Below are 25,398 nucleotides of genomic sequence, written 5' to 3'. Positions count from 1 at the left end.
GGTTGTGCACCTGTGCTAGTGCACAACCGTGCTAACTGTGCTAGTGAGGAGCAGAGAGAGGTTTTGTGAGATCAAAGGAAAGAATGAATGCATGTTCTTCATTTACAAGTTCAGTTCTTCTGCCATGCTATTTTCCATTATCATGCAATAGTCCAGGATCAACATTCCCTTCCTCTGCCATGGTCCAACTTGTGTTGTACTTAAGAATATAAGAGCCGTGTTGGATCAGATGAAAGGCCTATTGAGTCCAGTATTCTGCTTGCACAGCACCCAACCAGATGCCCATGGGAAGCCCACAAGCAGGACATGAATGCAACAGCACCCTCTCGCTTGTGTTTTCCGGCAACCAGCATACAGAGGGCATACCGACTAGTAGCCTTGAATTTGCCAAATCTCCTTTTAAAGTCCTGCAAGCTGGTGGCCATCACTACTTCTTGTGCTAGCAGATTCTGTAGTTTTAACTATGCGCTGTGTGAATTAGTCCTTCCTTTGATCTGTCCTGAATCTCCCACCATTCAACTTCATGGGATGACCCTGGCTTCTAGTATTATGAAAGAGGGAGAAAAATTTCTTTCTCTTTCTGCCATTTGTTTATCCATTCAGTATTAAGACTAACATCATCATATCCCCTTATCAAATGTGCACATTACAATTCAACTAGAAGTGATAAAATTGTGCCAAATAAACTAGAACTCAACAACCACCTCAGACAGAACTCTTAACCTTGCCTAGGAAGTCAAAATAATAGCAGGTAATAAAAGGATTCTAGATTTCAGTGCCAAACATTGCTAAAGATTGCTTGTATCAATCATTTGTACACAGAGGGCACAATCCTGCAGGTCAGTTGCACTGAAGTCTCATTGAAGGCAATGGAAATAACAAACTCTTACTGATTTCCATAGGGCTTGTGGTCCAATCCTTGGAGAAGTCTTGCCAAATGTTTCGTATTCCCATGCAAGTGTGTGTGGGATTGTAGCATTGGTGATGACTAAATTTTGGCGGGTAGTGTCTATGGTATGCACCCTAATTACAGCAGTAGTGTTGAATCAGAGCAGTTTAAAATCACACATACCTTCAAGGACTGAAGTGCAAGGGCCTCCTACAGAATGTGGCCTTTCCACAAACCATCGAATGAACTGTGTATATTCCCAAGTATTATTTTCAGGTACTCTCTCTTGATGAACTTGGTAAATATATTATAATTTGTGGGGAAGGGGACAGGAGAGAGGAGACACAACCACATCTCCAACTGAAGAAGTATATAGACCAATCATGATTGCATAACATCTCTACTTTAAATTATTAACCCAATTAGTGCTTTATTCACATTTTAAAAACTTGTACAATTTATTACAAATATAAAACAGTGCAGTTTTCCATACATTATCCCAATTCTGAGACAAACACTTAAAAGACATGGAAAAAGCTTAAATTTTTATAAACATAACATTTGCACCATTCACACTCTTTTTCTTCCTCTACCCTTGATTCAAAAAGATCAAACTTACAACATACTGTAGGTTTATTTTTATTCAAAAAGTTACTTGTCTCAAGACATAAATACAAATCAGAAAACAGTACAATTAGGACAATAGAATGTGGAGGACAACAGGTTAAGGTAAATATATAAAACATTTTTAGTTTGAAAACATAAAGCTGTAAGAACTGCTTTCACAAAGAAACACTCCTTCAAGAGTAAGAAAAAATCAACTTAAGTTTAAAATCATATATACAGTCCTCTCAGCAGTTCTATTTAAATGCAGTGGTGTGAAGAAGGAAAGAAAGTAATATAGGCAGTACTTTTAGACATGATAGTATTTATGCAAAATGGAGTTAGGCAGATCTGGCTCTGTGTTTGTTAACCCATTGTTTTCCAAAATAATTATGTTATCATGATCCCTTAGAGAACCTATGGTTTATGGCTACCACAGCCCAAGGTTTGATTTGTTGAATGAATAAGAGGCCTTTTTTATATTTGCTTATTTGAGGAAATTATTGTATTGCAAGCGTATTAAGGCGCATGGAATGATTAGAAATAATATACCTCAAGAACTGAGAGAAAACTGACAAAAAATATACATATGTAATATAAGTTAACATTTCCTTTAAGTGATGTCTAGCTGCCTAAGCCTTGCAGAGTAAGTTGATGTCAAAATGGCATAGATCCATGTGTATGTTTGTTTTGTTTAGAATGATTGAAATTTAATTATGAAAGAAGTTGTGAAATGAAGTTTAAAGCTTAGCTTTCAAAGATTATTATGGGGGTATTGATGAATTTCTATTATCCAATTTAATTTACATACAGAGGAAATGTACTGTAACCTGTTAGAAGTATCATTAACCTGAAGACTGCTTGCAAAGACAGAGATAGATAAAACAATATAAAATACAAATTTAAAAATCATTTTAAAGCATGAATTCTCATGCTTATCTATTTTTAAACATTGTTAAACTTTCAATATATTTCTGAAACCTCATAATTTTTAAGTTGGAATTTAAAAGTAAGAAAAAACTAAACAAACTGCGCAATTATAAAATCAGCACCAATTTATATATATATTTATATATATATACTTTATTTAAAATTTAGACCCCTATTCCCACACTCTAATAAGCTGTATATTTTTTTGTTTAGAATTTTTTTCTGCAAACATACTACAATAAGCTTCTTTATTTGGAGACAAAATACAGTGGCACTACCGGAAGGAATTTCACAACATTACATTTTTCTTAAAGGACAAGCAAACTCTCAGGGCTGTTAATGGGTAAGCAGGATTGATCTCAGTGCTTTCTGGCAGTTTATGGTTCCTGGATATTTCATGAATATGCAATAAGGAAGAGTTGGGATGTTTTGCGCTTGTTGTTAAGATTCTAAAATAGCTTTTGAGTAAAATAATCATCTTGCAATTTTATTACTTTCTATGATTATCATAACTGAAACAAAACTTCTGTTGAAGCTACAATTCTGGTTGCAGGATTAAAAGCACCTCACCAAAAAAATGCTTTAACTCTCTCTCCTAGTTCTACAAATGCCATTGTTTGAAATGAAGCCATCCCATTATTTCAGCTCATGATTTCAAACAATAATCTAAAAGTCATGATAATTTGAATTTATCCAACAGATTATAAAGAGGGAGGCTTGAAAATATACCATGCATCTCCTCAATGGAGAGGAATTTCAAAAAAGGTGATATTTACTATGATTTGGAATAAACTAATATTACATAAATAAAATACTGGTTTGCCAACAGAAACTATAGCTTATCCTCAAGTTGTTTACTTGTCCTTTATATATCAGGCAAACAAAACTGCCCCGTCAATGTACTGGATCTTGTAAGCACATCATTCTCCTTAGAGAAAAAAAATCTTGCTCAGAATATCACTGTATCTACCACAATTTTTTATTTTAAAAATCTCCTCTTCCACATTAGAAAATGACTTCACCACGGAGTTATTCATTGTACTGGTATTAAAACATTGATACCCCAAGAACCTAGAAGAGAGGGGAAAATGTGTATGTTTAAAATGTCAAGCTAAGTTTTTATCAACGTCTATATTACTACACAGAGAATACCAAGTATATAGGAAAGCACCAAGTGATGGCAATAGCCCTTTTTCTTTAATACAAAATTGGTTAATGGGAATATGCAAAAAGATGCAAATATAGTTGATGCAACTTCATGTTGATGCTATTTCAGTTAATTGTGGTGCAAACTTAATAATGCAAATATAAATCTGGTCAGCTGAACTGGACAGAGGGATAAATATTTAACATGAACTTGTGAATACAGCAATCAGGTCATTGTTGTTGTTGTTGTTCAGTCATTAAGTCGTGTCCAACTCTTCGTGACCCCATGGACCATAGCACACCAGGCCTTCCTGTCCTCCGCTCTCTCCCGGAGCGTGCTCAAGTTCATAATCAGGTCATTAGAAGCTACCATTTTTTATTTCACCAACTGTAGTTGTATTTATTAAAATCCTTTAAGTTTAGAGAAGTCACGGGCAACCTGGGAATCCAACTGCATTTCTTTATATGATGCCCTACTTCATTTTCATATAGGCCCTCTTTAACCAACTGTTTTGTTCCTAGAACCTATACTGCAAACAATGGAATCAAACATATGACTTGCGGGAGAGAAGTTGAATGAAAGTAAACTAAATGTTAGGATTTCTTCTGAAACTAACAAGTCAACATATTAACAAGTATAGCTACCGTAGGACTTTGGTCAAGTAATTTCATTTCTGCTGCCATCATGTGGTGCCATGAAGGAACTGCAGCTACTTTTCCAACTTAAAACAAAAGTGCTTGACTAAATTTCTCCTGGGAATAATTTGTCAATAAGGAGGGAAAACAAGGTGCACATTTTAAAAACAGGGTTATGCTTCAAACAAAATACTGTAAAGAGTGCTCCATTCATTATGGATTGACTCACTGTTGGACCCTTTTAGCAGTCAGCAACTAGCTGAAGTTAGTTGGAAATTTTTAAAAAAATTTAAGGACTATCTTCAAAGGTTTTTCTCATCTCCTAATTGGACTTATTATGACCTACTCATATATGAACAAAACATGAGACCAACAATGTTCTAGGTATATATGCCTTTTTACATTGAAACGAGTTCAATGGTGGGAGTCCCTTAAAATAAAAAAGCTTTTGCTATTCTAATGTTATCCTGGTTCCACAGATTTTGGGAAGCATAACCATCAAAATTTGTGGTTGCCATTACTCCACTTCTCCTCCGAATAGAGGGAAGTGCAGGGTTTGCCATGATGAGCTTCAGAGGCAGCAGAACTGCAAAATGAGGGCAAGAACAATCCCTTCAACCTGTTGCAATCTCTGGAGGAAGGTGGGGGACTATTCATTTCATGGCAAACTTCAAGCCCACTTGGAGCACCTCTGGAATGTTGCATGACTGCAGAGTTTATTCCCTGGCACCCTCTGAGCTCCAACCTTAGGAGAAAGACGGGATTGTCACACTCGCCAGAGGGTGGAAGTAATGCTTGCTTAGGCAAGCAAATTTGTGGACCACTGAATATTATAAATAAATATTTTAGTTCACCCAACTCATCACACCACACTTACAGATTCATCCATGATTGATGCGGGATCAAAGAAATCCGGCTTGAGCTCTGTTCTTTCCCTCCTGTTCTTTGATGGTGGCTAAAAAGCAAACCAAATATCATATTAGGTATTAATTTATCTATGTGATTTGACTTGACAAAATATCAAGCATAGCCACCCTTGAAACAAATACTTTTACAATTCTTGATTAAACCACAAACCAGACACTGATTAAAATCTGGAATGTATCTGTTTGTATCTGTTTAGTTCAGGCTTAGCTAATAACAGCAACATTTATATTTGATTCCTAAAACCTGCTGTGGAAGAATCAGTATAATAGTATAGCCATCTTATGAAAGCAGATAAAACCTTTGCCCAGATAGAAGCAACTGATTTTTCTTACTAGATCTATATCCATGGTATCGAAATCCATGCCTTCGTTGAGATCCTCAATGCGCCCTTCGGATGACATCATAACGTCTTCAACAATTGGCTCCTCATCATCCTCCATTAGGCTTGTGCCACGTCGACTAAAGAATATTTAAACATTAATACAGAATTTTACATAGTCGTGTAATATATCCACATGTCATATCAGAAATCCCTTGGTGTATAGCATCAAGTTACTTAGATAAAGTAAAATTGGTAATAACATTTTTACAAGCAGGGACCTGCAACAAAATGTTACATCGTGGAGTGCTTCTGTTCAGCATTCCAGCCACTCCATTCCATCCCCCATCTCATATTACTTCCCCTGCCTTTAATAGTCAATTAGCATTCTGTGCCCACCCATCATCTTTGGTCATCATTGGAATGATTAAGGGTTATTGCCCACCCCCTGCATTAGGGTGTTTCCTCTCCATGTTGGTTTTTGTTTGAAGGGAGGGAACTCTTGTGCTCAATCCCAGCTACTTTAAAATATTGTAATTCTCTACTGATTTCTAGAGGTAGCTCTCACTTCTGTTCCTTGGGACATCTAAACATAGCTTTTCTGTGTGAACAAAGAAATGACTATTCAGACAATATAACAGTTCTCTCTGGACGTTTTTATAACTTTGTGTCTCTTCCCCCATTCTCCTTTTCCAGCTACTGCATTTTATTCCCCCTCACATCTGATAGTCAGTTTTCCCACCTCTCACTCAACATTCTGTTCTGCTGTGTCCTCACTGGGCTGTCTGGGGTGGGTGGGTGTTCTTAAGTTTTTTTGTATCCCTGTAAACCTCGGGGTTACCCCAAGCCTGCTGATACTTTCTTCTTATGCAGGGGGGGTGGAGTCTAGCCTACATTTGCGCAAGACCACAGCCTTGAATTCGAAATAGAAGGAATTCATCAAAAAGATGGTGATCTATTTGGAACTGTATCTCCATGCAGGTGAAAGTGATAGATGCCTAACCTTTACTTAATATTATGTTTGCAACATAAATTAACTAAACAATTCATTAAAGAGATATCTTGCATCAAGGCTGAGCACTAGCAGCATCTTCAGAGTAAGAGTATTCAGAAGACTCCACCCTAGTACCTAGACCAATCCTCCATCTGAACATCCTGAGCAAGCACATAACACATCATTGTCAAGCAACTATGATAAGGAATTCAGGATTTTTTCTGGAGGACTGCTTCAGGCAAAATAAAGCAGCAATGGCATTCAAAAGATTTGTTTTGTTTGCACAACCAATATACGGTGCTGGTTTAGAAATGACCATCCAGTACTCCAGCAAAAGGCAAAATGTGCTTGAGCATGGCTCACATTCTCCTTAGTTCTCCCCCATCTATCCTGCTATAGCACTGGAACTGGTGCAACTGCAATTTTTCCTGCCTTCCTATCCCACCAGCACAAGTGAGCTATTTTGCTGACATATGGTTGTGCCCAGTGTGGCAGCAATGTACCCCTTGCTCATCATTCTGGGGGGGAAAAAACATAACGCGTTGAGAATGGCTGGTCTAGCATCTTCCCATTTGGCATTCGGAGAGCCTTGTATCTGGGAGGAAAAATGAGTCTAAAGCCCCCATGGGAGCTAGTTTCACAGTTCCTTGGATTTCTGTATGAAGGAACTTGGAACACAATTAGGGGTGAAGAATATGTATGCCAGTGAAGAGCAAGCAAAATTGATATTTTTGGTAACTGCTAATTGTACTTACATGGCATGCTGCAAGTTAGTTCTGAGTTTCACGTAGTTCATCGCCGCTCTCTCCTGCTGTTGCCTGGCTGCTTCTTCTTGCTGCCTTTGAGCCAACATCCATGTTACCTGTGTACTTGAAAGAAAAATATTATTCTTTAAAACATGGATAGACCAAATATTTGAGCAGTGGCAATACAGCACACAGATTTAAAATGTGTATATAAAAGGTGTATATACTTGTAGTCGATTGGAGGTTGATGGTGTTCAGCTTGCATTGGATAGACACCCATGTAACTCTCTTCAGGCCGCAATCTTTTGGGTTCCCTCATGATGGTGGAAGTAAGCTGCGGCGTCTGCATCATGACGGGCGTGTGCATTGTCTGCTCCCTGTTCATCCACATGCTATCACTGCTGCTGCTTTCCTCAGCTAGGGACATAACAGCTTCAGATTAATTCATAACCCTTGTGCTTTAATATACTCAACAGAAATATAGAGACAGAATGTGTTGTATCACATCTGTAAACTGTACAGGGAACTAATACAATACCCAGCTGGATGCTATATTCTTTTATATAAATATGTATATCAAACAAAAGCAAACTAGCTACACTAATCATTTCCCTTTATGGCTTATCTATCACCTTCCTAGTCAAAGCATTCCCAACAAGCAAGTTTAACTTTAACAATTTTAACTTTTGCTATTTTGATGCTATGCTGAAGTCTGCTGCCCACTCTTTGAGACTGGGTCCTCCCCAGATCAACACACCCATTTCAGATACTGTGTTTCCCAGAATCTAAAGCATGATTTGGAGATCAGTAATGTGCCAGAGATTCATATGTTATTGTCCCCCCTGCCCTATGCGTGGATTCCCATCTCCCTTTTTTTATTTGCTTACCATGACTTCTGTCATACTTCAGGCAAACTATGGTTAGCGCTCACCAGCACTGCCTCCAAACCATGGTTTGCAAAACCACTTTAATCATACCTTCAAATCTTGGTTTGCAGGAAATTCCTGGCAGGCACTAACCACAGTTTGGCTGAAGTCTCTTAGATGCAAACCAGGAAGGGAGAATGGAACATGTGAGCCTGTGCCTTGAAGTGTAAGAAACATGCCATCTGAACTGAACCAAAGTTGAGTTGAAAGTTTTCTTATTTTATATGAGTCCTATCTAGTGGATCCCAGATCCCCAGCATCTGTTGTCACAGAAAGAAAGAAAGAAAGAAAGAAAGAAAGAAAGAAAGAAAGAAAAGGGTGGGAGGAAAAAAGCTCTAGGAACAGACTCTGTGGTTCCTGTCATAGACAGCTCATTCCTAGAGAGGTCCCTGAAGTGCTTGAAGGTTCCTGTCTACTTCCTAGGATGCTCTAGGAATGAGGCTTCCGTGGCAGCAACCACTGAGCCTATTCATAGAGTGATCCTTCCTCTTTTGGGGGTTGATTGGAACAGCTGCTGTTGGTTCAAACCTAAGGTCTGTTAGTGCAGGAGTGATGTGTGTGCACGTGACAGAGTGGTGTGTGTGTGCGTACATGTGCAGCCCCCACCAACCTGATGTAGCCTTTAGGGTCAAAACATTTGTGCATCTGCACATCAACACCCCCAAGTTAAAAGCCAGACACACTGTTCTAAAAAGAACGAATAAATCCAAACCTTCAGGTAGTTTCCGCTTCCCTGTGGCTGGCTTTGTTTTCTTGTTCCTTACTGTAGACCCACGATTACTGATTCCACTAATGACTGACATAGTATCATCATCACCCCCAGCTAGCAAAGAGTTCCTGTAAGACATGAGTGGCAGCCACACATCTTCTCTTCGGAGTGACATCTGAAAAGTCATGAACTTCTCCAGGTAAACATACCTTCAAAAAGGAGCAAGCAGTTACTGTTAGTGCACACTGGATGCATTTTTTTAGAAATGAATGAATCATAAAACCCGGTTCTTTTCATTTCAAAATTCTAAAGATGGGGCAGAATCCAACGGGGTGCTTACATCCCTGCTGATTCTCTTGCACTGTGTAGACTCTGTTGCGCAAGCGACTGGTCCCTCCAATTCTGCTTCTGCAACCGAGATTTAGCCCTGAAACGAGCAGAAATGCTCATTTCTCGATTGGGATAGGTCAGCAAAGCGAGGTCAGCAAACCGGCTACATTCCAGAAATGAGTGTTTTCACTCATTTCCAGTTGCCCGGAAGTGCTAAATCTTGGTTCTGCAAGCAGTGGGCGCTGCTTGTGGATGGGAATTGGCAGAGTGTAAGAGAATCAGCAAAGGTGTAAGCAAGGGTCCCATAGGAGTCTGCCCATGGATGATAATTAAGTTTTTGGCATGTGTGATTCCTCTCCCCACCACAGTAACAAAAACTATTGGCAGTCATAGCTATGTCCATATATTAAATTTGTCAACACAAACATATATATTGTGTGAACCAACCCTTAAGTCTCCCCTGTGTCCTAGGCGCTCTTACGTCTGTCCCTTCGCTACCAAAATTGTACAAAGCTAGAAAAGACTGCTGAATTGGCCTCAACCTGGAATACAACAGCAACCTAAGACACAAACAGCCTTCTATGACTAGAATGGAATTCGGGCTTTGGAACCATCACCAAGTTCTCCTCCAGAATTCTTGGCAGAAACACTATTCTTATTCCAGGCCTAAATCATGGACAATCTATTTGCCCATCCTGTTTCAATATTAGTATCTAACGTAGTCTTAGGCCCTAAGAAACTCGCAGTGCTGAAGTTCGTTCATCGACAAGATTACGAAACAATTCTATAAAAATATATCACGCACCATGATCATATTTTTTTGAAGTTCAACACTTACTCATCACAACACTAAACACCTAGTTTAGGAGAGTCATATGGGACAATTAGCAAGCAAACAAGTGTTGTAAAACTTGATTCCACATTAAACCTCAGCTGTACTCACACAATCATATGATATATATACACACACGCATAGCAAATAATTATTCTTAGTCACAATTGTATGTTTTCTAAGAAATTCCAAATATCAAGAACGTGCATAAAGTACTTACACAGTTTTTTTGTCTTGCCTGAGAAGTTTGGAAGAGAACTCGCTCAATATATCAAGGAAAGCCAAATTTAAAGGTGGATGGCTCTCACCTTGTGGATTAGGCTCTTTAAACGCAAACTCAATGCCATCCCTGAAAACAATCAGGAATCAACGTTTTTATAAAGAACAAAAGAATAGAAAGCGTACGGTAATATCTTTCTGATATGAAGTCTCTAGATACATCAAATGCTGTGAAATTCGCACTTCAAAGGGCAAAGAGTATTACGTTTAACAAGTATAACGTACACATTTGGGTTGGATTCAGACTAAGTCATGCTTGGGACCATAACCATTGAAATCAATGGGACTTAAGGTAGTTGTGATTAAGTCCCACTGATTTCAATGGGTCTACTCTTAAGTATGAGCACGTCTGGATCCAAACCATTATTCTCCAATTCCACTGAAACATTTTAAATTAAACAAATATTTGAAAGGCTTCTTTCTCAATTCTTTTTGAATTTTCACTGCACAGAATTACACATTTCTTTTTGGTAGTATGTGTGCTTTATTTATTTATTACATTTATATCCCATCTTTTTTCCTCGTTAAGGAACCCAAGGTGGAATACATAATCCTCCTCTCCACTTTATCCTCACAACAACCCTGTGAGATAGGTTGGGCTGAGAGTCTGTGACTGGCCTGAAGTCACCCAATGAGCTTCCCTGGCTGAATGGGGACTAGAACCTGGTTCTCCCGACTCCCAGTCCAACACTCTAGCTACTACACCATGCTGGCTCTTCCTTATACAGAGTCAAACCTACTGAGCCATCTGGCCCAGTACAGTGTAACTCTGACTGAGGTGGCTCTCTAGGTCAGCCTTCTCCAACCATGTGCCCTCCAGGTTCGAACTACCACTCCCATCAGCCCCAACCAGCATGGCCAATCGTCAGGAATGCTGAGTTGCAATCAAAAACATCTGCAGGGCACGAGGTTGGTTAAGACTGCTCTAAGGAAGAATTCCTCTCCATTTCTTGCTACCCGACATTAAACCGGTGATAACTGGGATCTCCTTCATGCAAAACATGTGCTCTACCACTGAGCTACAGCCTTTCCAGCTAAAGTAATTTCACACGTACCACTGCCTCTGCCCCTCATAGGCTCAACTGGACGTGAACCTAGAAAGTTCCAGCTCAGCAGAGAAAGTCAAACACTCACTGCCACCAAGGTTTGTGTGTGATGTCACTACTAAAAATCACAGTAAGGTACAGTCAGGGCCAGAAATATTGGAACAAGGATAACTGTTTTGACAGTTGGTCTCTGTACATCACCACATTGAAGGTGAAAGGAAACACACCCAGATGGGAGCGAAGTCAGAACTTGCAGCTGTAATTCAAGGGGTTTGACAAAAGTGGGGCACTAACCATTCAGGAAGGACAGCCAGTGGCATACACACACACCCCCATCATTGGTGGCTCAGACGTAATGGAACAAACCAACATCATTTCAAATTTAAGGGTTGCCTTTAATACCTGGATGAAAATCCTTTGCAGTCAATGATTGCCTGAAGTCTGGAACCCATGGACATGACCAAATGCTGAGTTTTCTTCTTCGAGATGCTTTGCCAGGCCTTTACTGCAGCTGCCTTCAGCTGCTGCTTGTTTGTGGGTCTTTCTGCCTTCAGTCTTGTCTTCAGGAAGTGAAACGCATGCTCTATTGGGTTGAGATCAGGTGACTGACTTGGCTATTGAAGAACATCCCACTTCTTTGCCTTGAGAAACTCTTGGGTAGCTTTTGCTGTATGTTTTGGGTTGTTATCCATCTGCAATATGAAACGGCGTCCTATCGATTGGCAGCATTCGGCAGAATCTGAGCAGAATGTATAGCTCTATACACTTCAGAATTCATCCTGCTGCTTTGATCAGCAGTCAGGTCATCAATAAACACCAGTGACCCGGTTCCACTGGCAGCCATACATGCCCATGCCATAACACTGACTTCCACTATGTTTGACAGATGATGTGGTATGCTTTGGATCATGAACTGTTCCTTTCCTTCTCCATACTTTTCTCTTCCCATCATTCTGGTACAAGTTAATCTTGGTTTCATCAGTCCAAAGAATCTCATTCCAGAACTAGGCAGGCTTTCTTAGGTGTTTGCTGGCAAAGGCTAATCTGGCCTTTCGGTTCTTGAGCATTACCAGTGGTTTGCACCTTGTTGTGAAGCCTCTGTATTTACATTCATAAAGCCGTCTCTTGACAGTAGATGATAACAATGACATGCCTGCTCCGCAAGAGCGTTCTTGACCTGGCTAGATGTTGTGAAAGGGTTCCTCTTCACCATGAGCAGAATTCTGCGGTCATCCACTTTAGTTGTCTTCCGTGGTCTGCCAGGCCTTTTGCTGTTGCTGGCTTGCCAGTTAAGTCCTTCTTGTTCAGGATGTTCCACACTGTTGCATTGGCCACTGTTTTTGCTCTCTCTCTGATGGGTTTATTTTGTTTCCTCAGCCTAATGATGGCCTCCTTCACTCGCATGGACACCTCTTTGGATCTCATGTTGGGAGTTCCAGTGAACAGCTACCAAATGCAAATGTGACACTCAGAACCACCGTCAGGCCTTTAATCTGCTTGATTGGTCATGGGGTCACCCAGGAAACAGGCCACACCTGGCCATGCAGCTGCTTGTCAGCCATTTGTTCCATTACTTATGAGCCATCAACGATGGGGGCGTGCGCATGCCACTGGCTGTACTTCCTGAATGGTTAGTGCCCTGCTTCTGTCAAACCCCTTGAATTACAGCTGAAAGTCCTGACTTTGCTCCCATCTGGGTGTGTTTCCTTTCAACTTCAATGTGGTGGTGTACAGAGGCCAACTGCCAAAACAGTTATCCTTGTTCCAATATTTCTGGCCCTGACTGTATGTTGGCATGAACTTCATATAGGCTGAGTTGCCCTGAACATACCCAGCCTTCTGTACGCCTGCCCTTGAAATGACCAATTTATCTGGTATGAACTTTGAGCTTTCCCCACCATTTTGGAAGCCTTATGCGTGTTGTAGCTACACTTATAACTAGTGTTAGCATATTGTAATAGGTACTTTAATGCAAGTATTGACTGCTAACCCACAAGCTGAGCAAATTATTTTTAAGTTACTTGCCAATTTAAACTGCACTATTTATTTTGGACTTCCTTTCTCCTGCTGGAAATCATGAAAACAGGAAATTGGTTGCATTTGTCAACTCACAAAAAGCTATGCAGTTATTTATGACACAAAGAAAAGTTTGGCAATTACTTGTGTAACATAGCAATGGCTTCTCTTGTTTTCAGTTGATCCAGTCCGAATGTTAAAGCAAATCGTCGCGCTAATTCCTTTATGCCACTGAATGTTGGTGACGATCTGTCAAAATTATACCCATTTTCTTGAATCATTTCATTGAAAAGCTGCATGAGGGAAATAATTTTCAGTCTTAATACAATTTTGGTATGACTTAAAGCAGTATTTCCAAATAAAGTTAATGTTTGCTCTCTGTGCATCATTCCTTTGAATTGTGCCCTGAAACAGACAGGTTGCCAGTGAAATTGTTCTAACAAGGGACTCATGTGCTCCCTGCAACCAAGCTGGCTGCAGCATTCTAGACCAGCTGAAGTTTCCAAACAGTTTTCAAAGGCAGCTCCATGTAGAGCACGTTACAATAGTCCCAATGGGATGTAACTAAGGCATGCATGACTGTGGCCAGATCAGACATCTCTAGGAACAGGTGCAGTTAGTGTGCTAGCCTCAGCTGTTCAAAGACACCCCTGGCCACTGCCGAAACCTGAACATCCTGGACTAGTTCTACAACATACATGAGCTACAGAACTCAGCACAGAAGAACTGGGCTTAATGAACTTAGGGCATCAATCTTAATAAATTAGGAACCAGAACTACCAAAGGGTACGTTGTAGGGCTTGGTGCCCATAACAAATGTCACTAAAGACTAGCTTGGATAACATCTTGGCCTCAGGACCTGAGGAGAGATCGGGGGGGGGGGGGGCGGGGGGGAGATTGAGTTCACACAAACCCTCCCTATGGGGAGAAGAAAACAAATGAATCACGAAATAGTTGAATGTAAAATCTCTAGTTCACTTGAACTCATGATTTTCCAATTCATTGGTTACACTTCTCCCTGCAGTCAAGGAGAGCAGGAGCAGAGTGTGCAACATTGCTTCTGATGCATCTTTCATCACATGTATAGTACTAGCCCCTAAGTTAAAGGTGGTACACCTTCACAATGATCCACTGGATCAAGGAATTTGAAGCCACAGGTAGGATTTTAGTACTGAGATATTTAATATGCACATTCTATTGAAGAATCTCTAAGGGAGTGATCCTATGGCCCCTGAGTAACTGTCCCAGGGACCACAGGGTATTTCAGAGGTTCCCCTCCAAGGCTGTAGACACTGCTATGACCTTGGAAGGGGAAATCCAAACAGGGATTGTTTCTCACCGCCTCTTGCGGTGCTGCAGAAAGAACCGCAGGGGCCTCTTCACTTGAGGTTGGAGCTCTGACCTCAGGTGAGGATGCAAATGAGGGGGAAAGGGGCGGGGTGGCACTGAGGGTATGCAACATCCCAAAACTCCCAGCTCCTGTGACTCCACTACATGTGCTCAAAAGTGAGTCCAGTAAAAAAGGAACAGAAAGGAGGCTGGAGAGATGAAGATCATCTCCCTTGCTCCTTCTGCTCTACCAGACATCCGCCAGCACAGCATTGGATTTTTGGAGTACTTCAACATCAGAGTGCTCCTTCAGAAAAGATAGGGTTGCTCTGTTAATTGCTTAAATACTTTTTAATAATTTTCATAGGAAATCTGAATTGTTTGTTACATCATCAATTAGATTTGTAGGATATCAAACAACTTCTGTGTATGTCTTTTCTGTTATATTATTTCAAGATTTGTAACAATGCTGAACAAATAAAACACATAAATCTGTCATAAAATACATTGTAGAAAACAATAAAAATGTTCAAGGAGTTTATGGAAAGGACTTTTTTTAAAAAAAGAAGTTAAAATGGCATTGTTGTTCTGCATTAGAAGACAGAAATTGTCAAAGTTTAATGGAGTACGTTTGCCAGGTTTGAGCAGTGACATTCTTTAAATACTTTAGAGATCTCTAATGTCATGTGCTATTTGGCAAATACTACTAAATTATGTAAGCAATTAAGAAATTCTTCATAGCATGTGGAATTTATTCAATAACATGAGTTGGCCTAGTTCTTCTATTTTTAAATAAGAAGGCCTATCTTTAACCAGCATCCAGAGTAGCTACAAGGAAATACTTACCTGTTGTAAACTGAGAATCAGAGTCTTTGCACACTGGATTTTGTCTATTTGCCTTGTTTTACTCATTGTTTCTTTGATAATATCTCCATAGTCATTGTAATACTACAAAGAAGGGAAAAATACACACACAAAATAGCTTGATTTAAGTTTGCAGAGGAAAAATATTTGCTGTAAGCATGGTTTAGTGTAAAAAAAGCACCTTTAAGAAATACTAGAACAAAACTAAAATAAATTCATTTAACTACCACTTCCTCCTGAGGGAACAAGTGCTACCCAGGGCCAAGGCCAAACTCACATACTATCAATGGAAGAGAGAACTGTGAATAATTAAAATGCATGTCACCCTCCCACATTTCAGAATATCTGGAATCCTGATGATTACCTTCATATATTGCTTAAAAATATCTGCAGCAGTATTCATTTCCACCACAGTATATACAATAAGTTTACAAAAAGCTGCAAGTAAATTTCTTCTTTTGTGCAAAGCTTCAATCTTACTAGCTTCATCATCCTGCTGTCCATCTAAAAAACAAAAGAGGGTGTATAGTAGTGTTAAGGAATCTAGATTTGTACACAGCTTCTTTTATCAGCTGGACCCTTACAAATATTCTTATCCTATGCTGTGGTAAGTGCTATTGAAGGTAACGTACCACAGCAGAAACAAGAGTGAGAATCAGATGCTCTCCTAGTTCATTTCTTATAGCAGCACAAGCTTTCTTTCTTTCTTTCTTTCTTTCTTTCTTTCTTTCTTTCTTTCTTTCTTTCTTTCTCATACCGTATGCCTAAAGAATCCCTAGAGCAGCTTCCCCCAACCTGGTGCTCTTCAAATGTTTTGGACTACAACTTCTATCAGGCCCAGCCAGCATGGCCAATTGTTAAACATGACACCTGGAGGGCACCGTGTTGGGGAAAGCTGTCCTAGAACTATCTTTTTAAGGGAGACCAAAGCAGGCCCTCCACACAAAGCCAGAACATTTTAAGTGTGAGCCTCAAAGCAAACACGTTCCTGTAGTTTTGATTCTGTAACCAGGTAAGAGTAAAAATTAAGGCCTAGTTCTCACTGAACTGGTAAGCCCAAGCTATGTTGTAACTCTCCAGACTGCAGATGACAGATGGAATGCTCTCTCATGAGAAAAAGCCTTACACATTGAAAGCTATCTTTTTAAGGGAAGAGTAGAGTAAGCTGGGGAAGGGCAAGCTCTCCTCAAAGTGGACCAAGTCCCATTGCTACAAACATCACTCCCCTCCAGTTAGGCAACTTTGAAGAGAGGTGCTCCCCTCAGGCCTGTATTTGGCACTGTGGCCTCCAGTTGCTGATTCCTACCCCTGAGTACTGTAAAAGTGGATACTATCTCCCAAATCCAGTGACTTAGAAAAAACAAAGGGGAAGCCTAGCCACAAAATGTAGTTACAGATATCAAAATGACTAGAAGATAGTTTTCACAGCCTCATACCTGCACTGTTACTATCATCATCCTGGTCAATGAAGACATGATCAAGAATAAAGCTCAGTAGTTCAGACTGCAACGAAGAATCGGGAGTGTAAACTAGTGGCTCTAACATGTCACGTCCTCCTGACATAATCTGATGGCTGAAGATCATTAGTACATCACACAAAATAGTGAAGGCCTGAAAAATAAAGTAGCGATAGGGATCATAATTATTTTTAACATTAAGTGTAAAGCTTACCACAAGTCAAACAGAAAACAAAACCTAACCCTATAGAAAGGTCATGAAAGGTAAAAGATCATGGGATATTGTATAACTGGCTGAAATTTTTGTAATAAAAGTTACCTCAACAATATATAACTTTCACTTTCCTAGGTTTCTGAGACACCAGAAGAGCACAGATCTATTCTCTCACTTAATTATTCCATTATGTTGGTATCCATTATGTGCTCTCCCCGACACAAGTGTAGAAAATGAAGAATGATTTCTTACTTGAAATGTATATTCTTCCAATCACTAACATATAAAACAAAGGCCAAGTACTCAAACAGTGACTAACCTGTTCTTTAACAGCTGTATTTACATTGGTAAGATAGTGCTGGCAGATTTGACAGAACACCCTCATCTGCTTCTTTAAGCGTAGAAGGTCCTCCTTTAAAATAAAACAATGCTAAACTGTAAGCAAATTCATTCTGAATCACATTTGCTTGCCGAAGAGAAATGTATAATTTCTAAGAAACTGAGAACTTATAATAAAATAGAAATGATCTATAAAAATAGAAGTAGGAACAAGAGCAGTGGCATAAATTGCCCGTTACACTTGCAGCCTGTTCATTATTTGGCCTCTGGAATTGTACCCAGTGTGAGCTGGAAGTGGGCCTCAGGCTTATGCACTCCCTTCCTCTGCTCTCCTCAATGCAGAGAAGTTAGCAACTGAAAAGAGATCTCCTATATCTGAATGAGGGGCCGTGCTGGCCCAAGGCAATAAATCCATCTTCCGCTGAAACTTCAGAGGTCAGGATGGCTGAAGGGCCACCTTCTCTCCCTCTTCCCTTTCACCCCTGCCTATGATACTGGTAGGCATTTCAAGTAAAAACAAAAGCGGCTTACATGGCAGCACACCATAATGACAGTTTTTCAATCTGTTTCCATTCACAGAAACTATAAATTGCCAGTACCATCAGAACAGTAATTACCTTTGTAGAACTGCTCTCAGTAACTTTTGCTAGCTGCCAAAGGATTACATAGTGAGTACACTGCAGTGCATGAATAACAATCTGTGTTTAAGAAATAAGAAAAATAGTTTAAAAAACAAAGAACTATAATTTGTTTTATTAAACGTGTTTTATTATTGTTTACACAAACCTGTTCAGGCATGTCTCCATTCTCAATGCCTGTTTTTAATAACTTGTAGTTACAACTGAACAAGTCCCATCTTGATAGATCATGAGCACTGAAAATAGAAAGGAAGTGAACAGCTGATTTTCACTACATTTTTTTCTTCACTTTGTAACACGCAAAGTGTTACAAAGTGCTCCTGTGGCACATTGCAAGAAGCAACTTTCATCAGACAAGCACCCAAATGACTGCTCTTGTTACAGAGCTATGCATGTTACCACCAGAGTTTCACCATGCTTAGCATGGCATTAAGCCATGGCGCGTGCGCACGCGCACACACACACTCATTCACGTACAGCTTTCTGTGGCTAAACAGTACTAACCACAGAGATAGCACAAAGGCTCTCTTGCTCTCTCTCTAATATTAAATAATTAATAACCGCTTAATGCAGAAAGACAGGAGGAAGAGTTGTGACATGTGGAACAGAAAATAAGCAAAATTCCTCCTCAGTACATATTTACATGGCTGGTGAAATTATTGCAGCACCTCAAAGATTACGGCTGCTTATATATTTTTAAAGGATTGCACTTTTGAATTATAGTTGCCCAATGAGCTGTCCATGAATGGAAAGTAAATTTTAATTTAAATACGAAGAAATGGATAGGTTGTTCCTCTACTTACTTATGAAAAGCAGTGATTCGCTTTAATGTTGATAAGACCTGATAAGCATCATCTTCATCAGGCTCTTCGCCCTATTTAAAAAAAGGTTACACTATTGTAATCAAAGCAGGTAATTTCAAGGAGTGGAAAATGAGGTTTTTGCTTTACATCAAGACTAAAGAGTACCCTCAAAACTAAGGACAGCTATCAATACTTTCCATTTCAGGCCAGCTATGCAATACTTTTACCTATGAGGCCTACACCCTAATAAATTCTTGCCATTGGTTGGGGCTTTTTGTTGTTACAAGACAGAATGAGAAGCAATTGCAAAATAACTTCTGCTTCCATCTTCTACTGCCTCTTTCAAAGCATAAGAAGTCCCACATTAGAGATGCACGAGTTGTTGGGGGGGGGGGGTTGCACCCTACAAGAAGCTTCTTGCCATATGCTCTGGCAATTAGAATTCTAGCTTGAATGCCAACACCACAATAAGAAATGTAAAAAAACCTAGAAGAGACATGCCTCTTGCAGAAAATCTTCAAGAAGTCTGTTGAATTTGTCTGCTAGTTCATCTATTAGCTGACTTCTTGCAATGTCCACTCTGTTAAAGATTGTGAACTCTTCATTACAGAGCGCATGATATGTCTTAGAGCAAGCTTCCAAAACATCTGTGTCTGTGTGCTTTTCTACAATATCCCGGATCTGTCGTAATAAGGCATCCAAATGCTACAGAAAACAAACACAAAAATATTAATCAGGCAACACAAGCAAAAAGGTACTCTGGTGCATTTGATAAAGATGAAAACTACCCCCAAAAGTACTTCTTTCAGGCTCCTCCTTTAAAAAAAAAAAAAGCAAGTTTTAAAAAACAGGGATAGGCAACTTTTTGGGCCCTGTGGACACATCTGGCAATTTCAGAAACTGTCCTGGGTACCACCACAACGTAGAATAAAGCACCGGCCTTCAGCCACCTGCCATCTTCATTTCCTAAGAATGTGTCTGAGTCCCACATGTGGCCCAAGGCATTAATGGGAAAAGAAGACGGGAGCAGCTAGAAGCCTTCACTTTGCTTTGAAGTGATCCCAGCTGCCAGTAAGAAACTTTGTTATTTCAAAAAAATAAAAAGGGTAAGGGGACCTTAGCAGGGGCCAAGAAAGGCATGTTGGTGCCCACAAGCCCCATGTTGCCTGCTTCTGGTTTAAAATGCTATGGCATTAAATGCACCTAATTGCTGCGATATTAGCACACTCCTTTGAAACCATTTATTCCATAGCTGAAGCCACAATAGCAGCACTCCCTACTGAGGAAAGGGAACCCACTAATGACCACATTTATACAATTAGCAGTCTAAATGCAGGAAGATCATTTGTTCAGATTTTATCCCCTTTAATTCTGCTAAACTAGTAAATTTGCTTACCTTTTCTAATCTCCCTGTTGTGTAGATTTCCAAATCAAAATATTGTGGCAACTGCAACAAATTGGTGACTTTCTCAGCATCTACAGAATACTGCAGAAATTGAGAAAAAAATTAAACCCAAGCATTTTTCAATTAAGTTAAAACATGTCCCATATAATCCACAATTCCAAAGATGAGCTTCATTAAGAAATGCAAAACGCTCAATATTAGGCAGCATGATAATAAAATTAATGAAGTACATTCTCTAAACGCAATCAATAATTTTTTGTTTTAGATTTAAAAGCTTCGTATGCTGCTTCAAGTGCTAGGAGCAGGAGAGAATTTTGTGGGAAGGGCTGCAGCTCAGTGTAAGAGCACATGCTTTGCATGCAAAAGGTTCAATTCCCGCCATCTCCAGGTAGGGCTAGGAAAAACTCCTGTCTGAAATCCTGGAGAGCTGCTGATAATCAGTGTAAACCATACTGAGATAGAATGTCCAATGTTCTGACTTGGTATAATGCATCTTCCTACATAATTACAACCTAAATTGTGAACTATAAATACAAAAATGAAGTCAAACTCACTTTTGCCAATAGCTGAGGGAGTGCAACAGCAAAAAGTTCTGTGATCCTTGTCCTGTCATCCAACTGTGTTTTTTTCTCCTTTGCTGTAAGCACCTAAGTTTTGAGAGTGTAAGGAGTGTCATAACTGAAGGAGTGATAACATCAACACATATCTAGTGCAACCCATGTCAGCAAGTTACAAAAATGTAATTTGTAGCAGGTAAATTTACCTCAGCTAAGCAAAATGCCTGAACTACATCCTTATACCCACACATGCCCAATTGTGTGGAGGGAATCTGGTAGAGATACCACAATGGTTGAATTGATTCATTCAAATGTTTTTACTTAAATGCCCAATTTTTAGCAATGGGGAAAAAATCAGTTTTTCAACAGCCATCAGATTTATCCTACATAAGGTTCTTGCAATGAAAAAAATACCATGATTGGTTAGTGCCAAAAAATGTTTTCAGAATTCCAGGACCTGAACTGGTTCATTCTTGTTTGTGAGACAAAAGATACATGCTAAAAATGGGATATTTTCATTATGTAGTGTAAGCATGAGTTTTGCTTCCATTCAGCACATATGCCTTACAGTTACTACTGATTTAACATTGTAATATTTCAATGAACGTGAAAAGTTAAAGGCTTTTGGGTACAATGAAGTTGTGTTTGCATTATGGAACCTTTTGATGTGTGTTTGAACAATGCGACATTACTGGTGTTGTGGAGTACGCTACTTTCAAGTCACTGGCCCCACAACCAAATAAACTGGCGAACTACCAAAACAGCTCATCATTAGTCAGAAAGCCTCATTAAAACCAGTAACTCGGAAAATAAATTTAACTTTACTGTCCATAATATAAATTTCCAAAAACAGAACAAAAACACACATACCCGCTTTCCTGTGCCTCTTCCTACAGGGGGATGACATTCAGCTGCTTGTCTAATGGTACACAGCATTATTTCAATTAGTGCACTTTCCTGTTTGTCTGTTAAAGCTGTAATTATTAAAAAAAAAAAAAAAGGTGTCAAAGTATTTCAGGTCATTTTTCCTAAATTCGTACCCGTTTATGAAGGCTCAGACACAAGTCATAAGGTTTTTCCACTAGTTATGTTACTAAACCTTTAAACTTGCAACTAGCACATCAGATTTTGCTGCTACTACCACATCAGGATTAAGCAGAAAACATGCTCACAGAAGGAATATGTAAAACTGACAGTCTGAATTCAGGTTTGGAAGCAATATCAATATTTTCAGATTTTTGCATTATAATCATGTTTGCATTTGAATGGTCTAAAAATAAATAGTATACTGAGAGTTTTACATCTGATGAAATAAATGTGGTAGCAAGAATTAAAAACAGGAGCATCTTTTAATTCAAACTACTGATTTTGCTTGAAAATGATTTCAAATGTTTTAGAGAAATATCAAAGAGAATGTTTCAGTATAAATTTGAAAAACACTACTCTTCCAACCTAATACCAATACAGGAAAACTGAGGGCCAAACCAGACAAATGCAGGATTACTAAGTATATGCTCACTGGCTTGGCTATAAAGTGGAGAGCAGGTTAACTTCTTACAAGAAAAGAATCACACAAGGCTGACTACAATGCCCCGCCCCACCCCTGGGTCCAACGCTCTGCCACTTTAAAGACGTTTTTCCCCAAAATTGAATGTGAGCTGACTGGAAGGAGACCTCTTAAAGCAGCAGACCACAGGGAGGTAAGGCTGGGTTTCACTCCCCTTCACCATTTGATTTCTATTGTAAAAAGATAACCCCCACCCTCACCTTTTAGCCAAAATGGCAAGCATGTTTAATAAACACACACAAGTCTAGTTTGGCACTGAGTTGAAGACAATAGAAGAAATTCAACAGATTTTGGCTACACCCTATGCCAGCCTTCCCCACCATGATGTCCGCCAAATGTTTTGGACTTCAACTCCCATAAGCTCCAGCCAGCATGGCCAATGATCAAGCATGCTGGGAGTTGTAGTCCAAAACATCTAGAGGGCATCAGGTTGGGGAGGGCTGCCCTATGCATACTAACTTGGCATACTAACCCATAAATCAGAGCAGGCCTTGTTTCCAAGTCTATATGCATAGGATTGGGCTGTTAGAATGCAACAGACATATGGAGTATTACAACCAGTGGCTGCGATCCAGACTGCTGTGCACAAAAGGGGCTTCCCTTTCTCTTCCATGAGAAAGGAAACTTCTGCATGTTCAGTGGAGAAATGCCCCTCCCTGCCAGACTATACAATCTTCATATTAAAATGGCTTGTGCTTAAAAATACAGTGAAATCTTACGTTCTTCTCCATTGAGTGGCTCCTCCAACAGAAGACTATTCATACATTCCCAGTCCTTCAAGAGGTCAGTTGCACAATCCCACATGCTGTCCACCAAGTAAGCAGCATGCTCATGTAACTAAAAAAGATTCAGCTGTATTTAACATTTTAACTCATGAAAACTAGTATGTACACCCCAGTAGCTACCAAAAAGCCCTATTGTTGTCATTGCTGCAACAGAGGCAAACACTGCTTGTCCCTACAGTTTATCATTTTAAAGGGGGAGAAAAAACATACACTGAAGAAAACAATGGGCAATATGCCAAGAAAGTGTTTATTACTTGCTTACAGTTACTATCAAGCCTTAGAACTTTAAATGGTACATTTAAGCACCCTGAACTCTTGGTTTACTTGTTCATTAATGTGTACTACATTTCAACTGGAATTACAAGCCAAATCACTTTATTTTACAGATCAAATAGTAGCAAAAGTCTCAAACAACCCCAAGTGAGCCAACTCCTGTTCTCCCTGCATGCTGCTAATATCAAAATTGTCAACGCCGAACAGAGCAGGCAATAACCACATAGGGAGAGATTTGGAGGCTCCTATAAATACGTGCACAGAAGAGCAAAGGAAATGTAGCCTAAGAGTTCAACATTCCTTGCCATGTTGCTTATATTCATACTATTAACAGACTTTCACCCACTTTTCAAAAATTTAAACCTCAAAGAAATCCGGGTGGCCAAAATATCTGCACATGCCTCTTCCTGGCTACATACAGTTGCACAATCATCAAAACTATCTGTTCTCCAATAAAGGAAACAACCCTTCTAATGAAAGATTTTAAAAGGAGGCCCTAGTTAAAGAGAACATCACACAGATATATAAAAAGAACTGGTGCCAAAGTGTTATATCTGCTCTACTAAGCAAATTAGAATACTTTGCAGACTCAGAGGTACTTCTTCTTAAGCCGAAGAAAGTCTTGAATTTGCCTGGGTATCCATTTAAGACAGAAACCATATAACAAACATTTCTGTTAACTATAATTCTATGAATTAAAGATACTCAGACTTACCTCACTTTCCAAAAAGAAAAATACTAATGTCTTGACAAGGTTAGCATTTGGACCTTGTCTTCCCCTTCTTTTAAGAATTCCATCTTCTTCAGGATCTCTGCGACTGAAAAGCCTTTCAAGCAAGAAAAAAACCCATTTATTTTCTATTAAGACACCAAAAACGGCAGCATATGTACTTACTACTGGTTTAGATCCCCTTTTCAAGAGCAACAATGAGCTATTAGAAAGGGAAAATTTATTCTTTTCAATGTATCAACGTGGAATCTGCACATTTTCATGAGGCCAAAACAAATGCTGCGACATCGTCTTAGTATCATCATTTTAATTCTTCTTGATCAACATTTGTATGCTATACTAAGTATAGTTAATATAGTATGCTAACATTCACTCTTTATCCAAGACATAACATTGTTCAATCGAGGTATCTCACCAAACCATGATTTATGCTCACCATGGTTTATGTTTCCAAAAGTACAGGTAAACCATAGTTCCAAGTTGCTTGCCTGCTTTCTTTTGCCATCTGCTCAGCACTTCAATCTGCAGTGGGCTCCAGAGACGGAACAATACTGATAACTATGGTGTGGTAATTCAATCATGATGCCAAACCATAGTTGGTACAAACCACTTCAAACCCGGGTTTACAATAGCTGGTTTGAAAACGATGATTTGTCAATTCAGACATCACACCCATAGTTAGGTGCAATGTCTGAAAGGAGCCATAGAGATGAAATGCCATCAGGATATTCTTATTCTCCACTTGCTAGGGTCATAAGAACTCACCATCTTCTTCAATAACGTGAAATGTTGAACAATCAATCTAGTCTGGGAAATTACTGTTTGACTACCTGACTGGATAAACTGTAGCCCCTCTAATACAGAAAGCCTCATCTTGTTGGAACTGATAGTTCCACAGCCCTGAGATTTCTTGCTCAGGTGGAACTTGGAAAACAAAAATCAATTATGGGGGAGGGGAGAAGTTTCTATTTTTGGAAGCAATTACACTGGATCTGATGATTGCTACCCTCACCATGTGCACGAAGGGACTTTATTTAAAATAGACCTTGTATGCTAACTATTTATTATTTATTTAAAATATATGTATACTGCTCCATATCCAAAACAGA

At 39.4% G+C, this 25,398-nt stretch overlaps 1 protein-coding gene across 5 annotated transcripts in view; it reads right to left on the bottom strand.

Moving 5' to 3' along the window:
* Positions 1-2,633: 2,633 nt before the first annotated feature.
* STAG2 (STAG2 cohesin complex component) overlaps positions 2,634-25,398 on the bottom strand; it is an 85,924-nt gene continuing 63,159 nt past the window's right edge. For all 5 annotated transcript variants that reach the window (XM_084813799.1, XM_084813803.1, XM_084813802.1 and 2 more), the window contains exons 14-34: positions 24,275-24,386; positions 23,221-23,338; positions 21,805-21,908; positions 20,932-21,024; positions 20,369-20,458; positions 19,474-19,677; positions 18,973-19,043; positions 18,318-18,405; positions 18,149-18,229; positions 17,512-17,604; positions 16,958-17,132; positions 15,886-16,025; positions 15,504-15,605; positions 13,473-13,621; positions 10,208-10,336; positions 8,829-9,034; positions 7,418-7,607; positions 7,200-7,313; positions 5,464-5,590; positions 5,082-5,159; positions 2,634-3,493 (exon numbers count right to left, since the gene is read on the bottom strand). In XM_084813799.1, coding sequence (XP_084669925.1) covers positions 3,470-3,493; positions 5,082-5,159; positions 5,464-5,590; positions 7,200-7,313; positions 7,418-7,607; positions 8,829-9,034; positions 10,208-10,336; positions 13,473-13,621; positions 15,504-15,605; positions 15,886-16,025; positions 16,958-17,132; positions 17,512-17,604; positions 18,149-18,229; positions 18,318-18,405; positions 18,973-19,043; positions 19,474-19,677; positions 20,369-20,458; positions 20,932-21,024; positions 21,805-21,908; positions 23,221-23,338; positions 24,275-24,386 — 2,488 coding nt within the window. In that variant the 3' untranslated portion in view covers positions 2,634-3,469. The remainder of the gene's footprint in view (positions 3,494-5,081; positions 5,160-5,463; positions 5,591-7,199; positions 7,314-7,417; positions 7,608-8,828; positions 9,035-10,207; positions 10,337-13,472; positions 13,622-15,503; positions 15,606-15,885; positions 16,026-16,957; positions 17,133-17,511; positions 17,605-18,148; positions 18,230-18,317; positions 18,406-18,972; positions 19,044-19,473; positions 19,678-20,368; positions 20,459-20,931; positions 21,025-21,804; positions 21,909-23,220; positions 23,339-24,274; positions 24,387-25,398) is intronic.

Source organism: Heloderma suspectum, chromosome 9 (assembly GCF_057233095.1).
Source record: "Heloderma suspectum isolate Gila_16-S chromosome 9, 16-S_ref, whole genome shotgun sequence".
NCBI classification, from domain to species: Eukaryota; Metazoa; Chordata; class Lepidosauria; order Squamata; family Helodermatidae; genus Heloderma; species Heloderma suspectum.
Note: the sequence above shows the minus strand (reverse complement) of the source record. Positions and strands in the feature narration are given on the sequence as shown.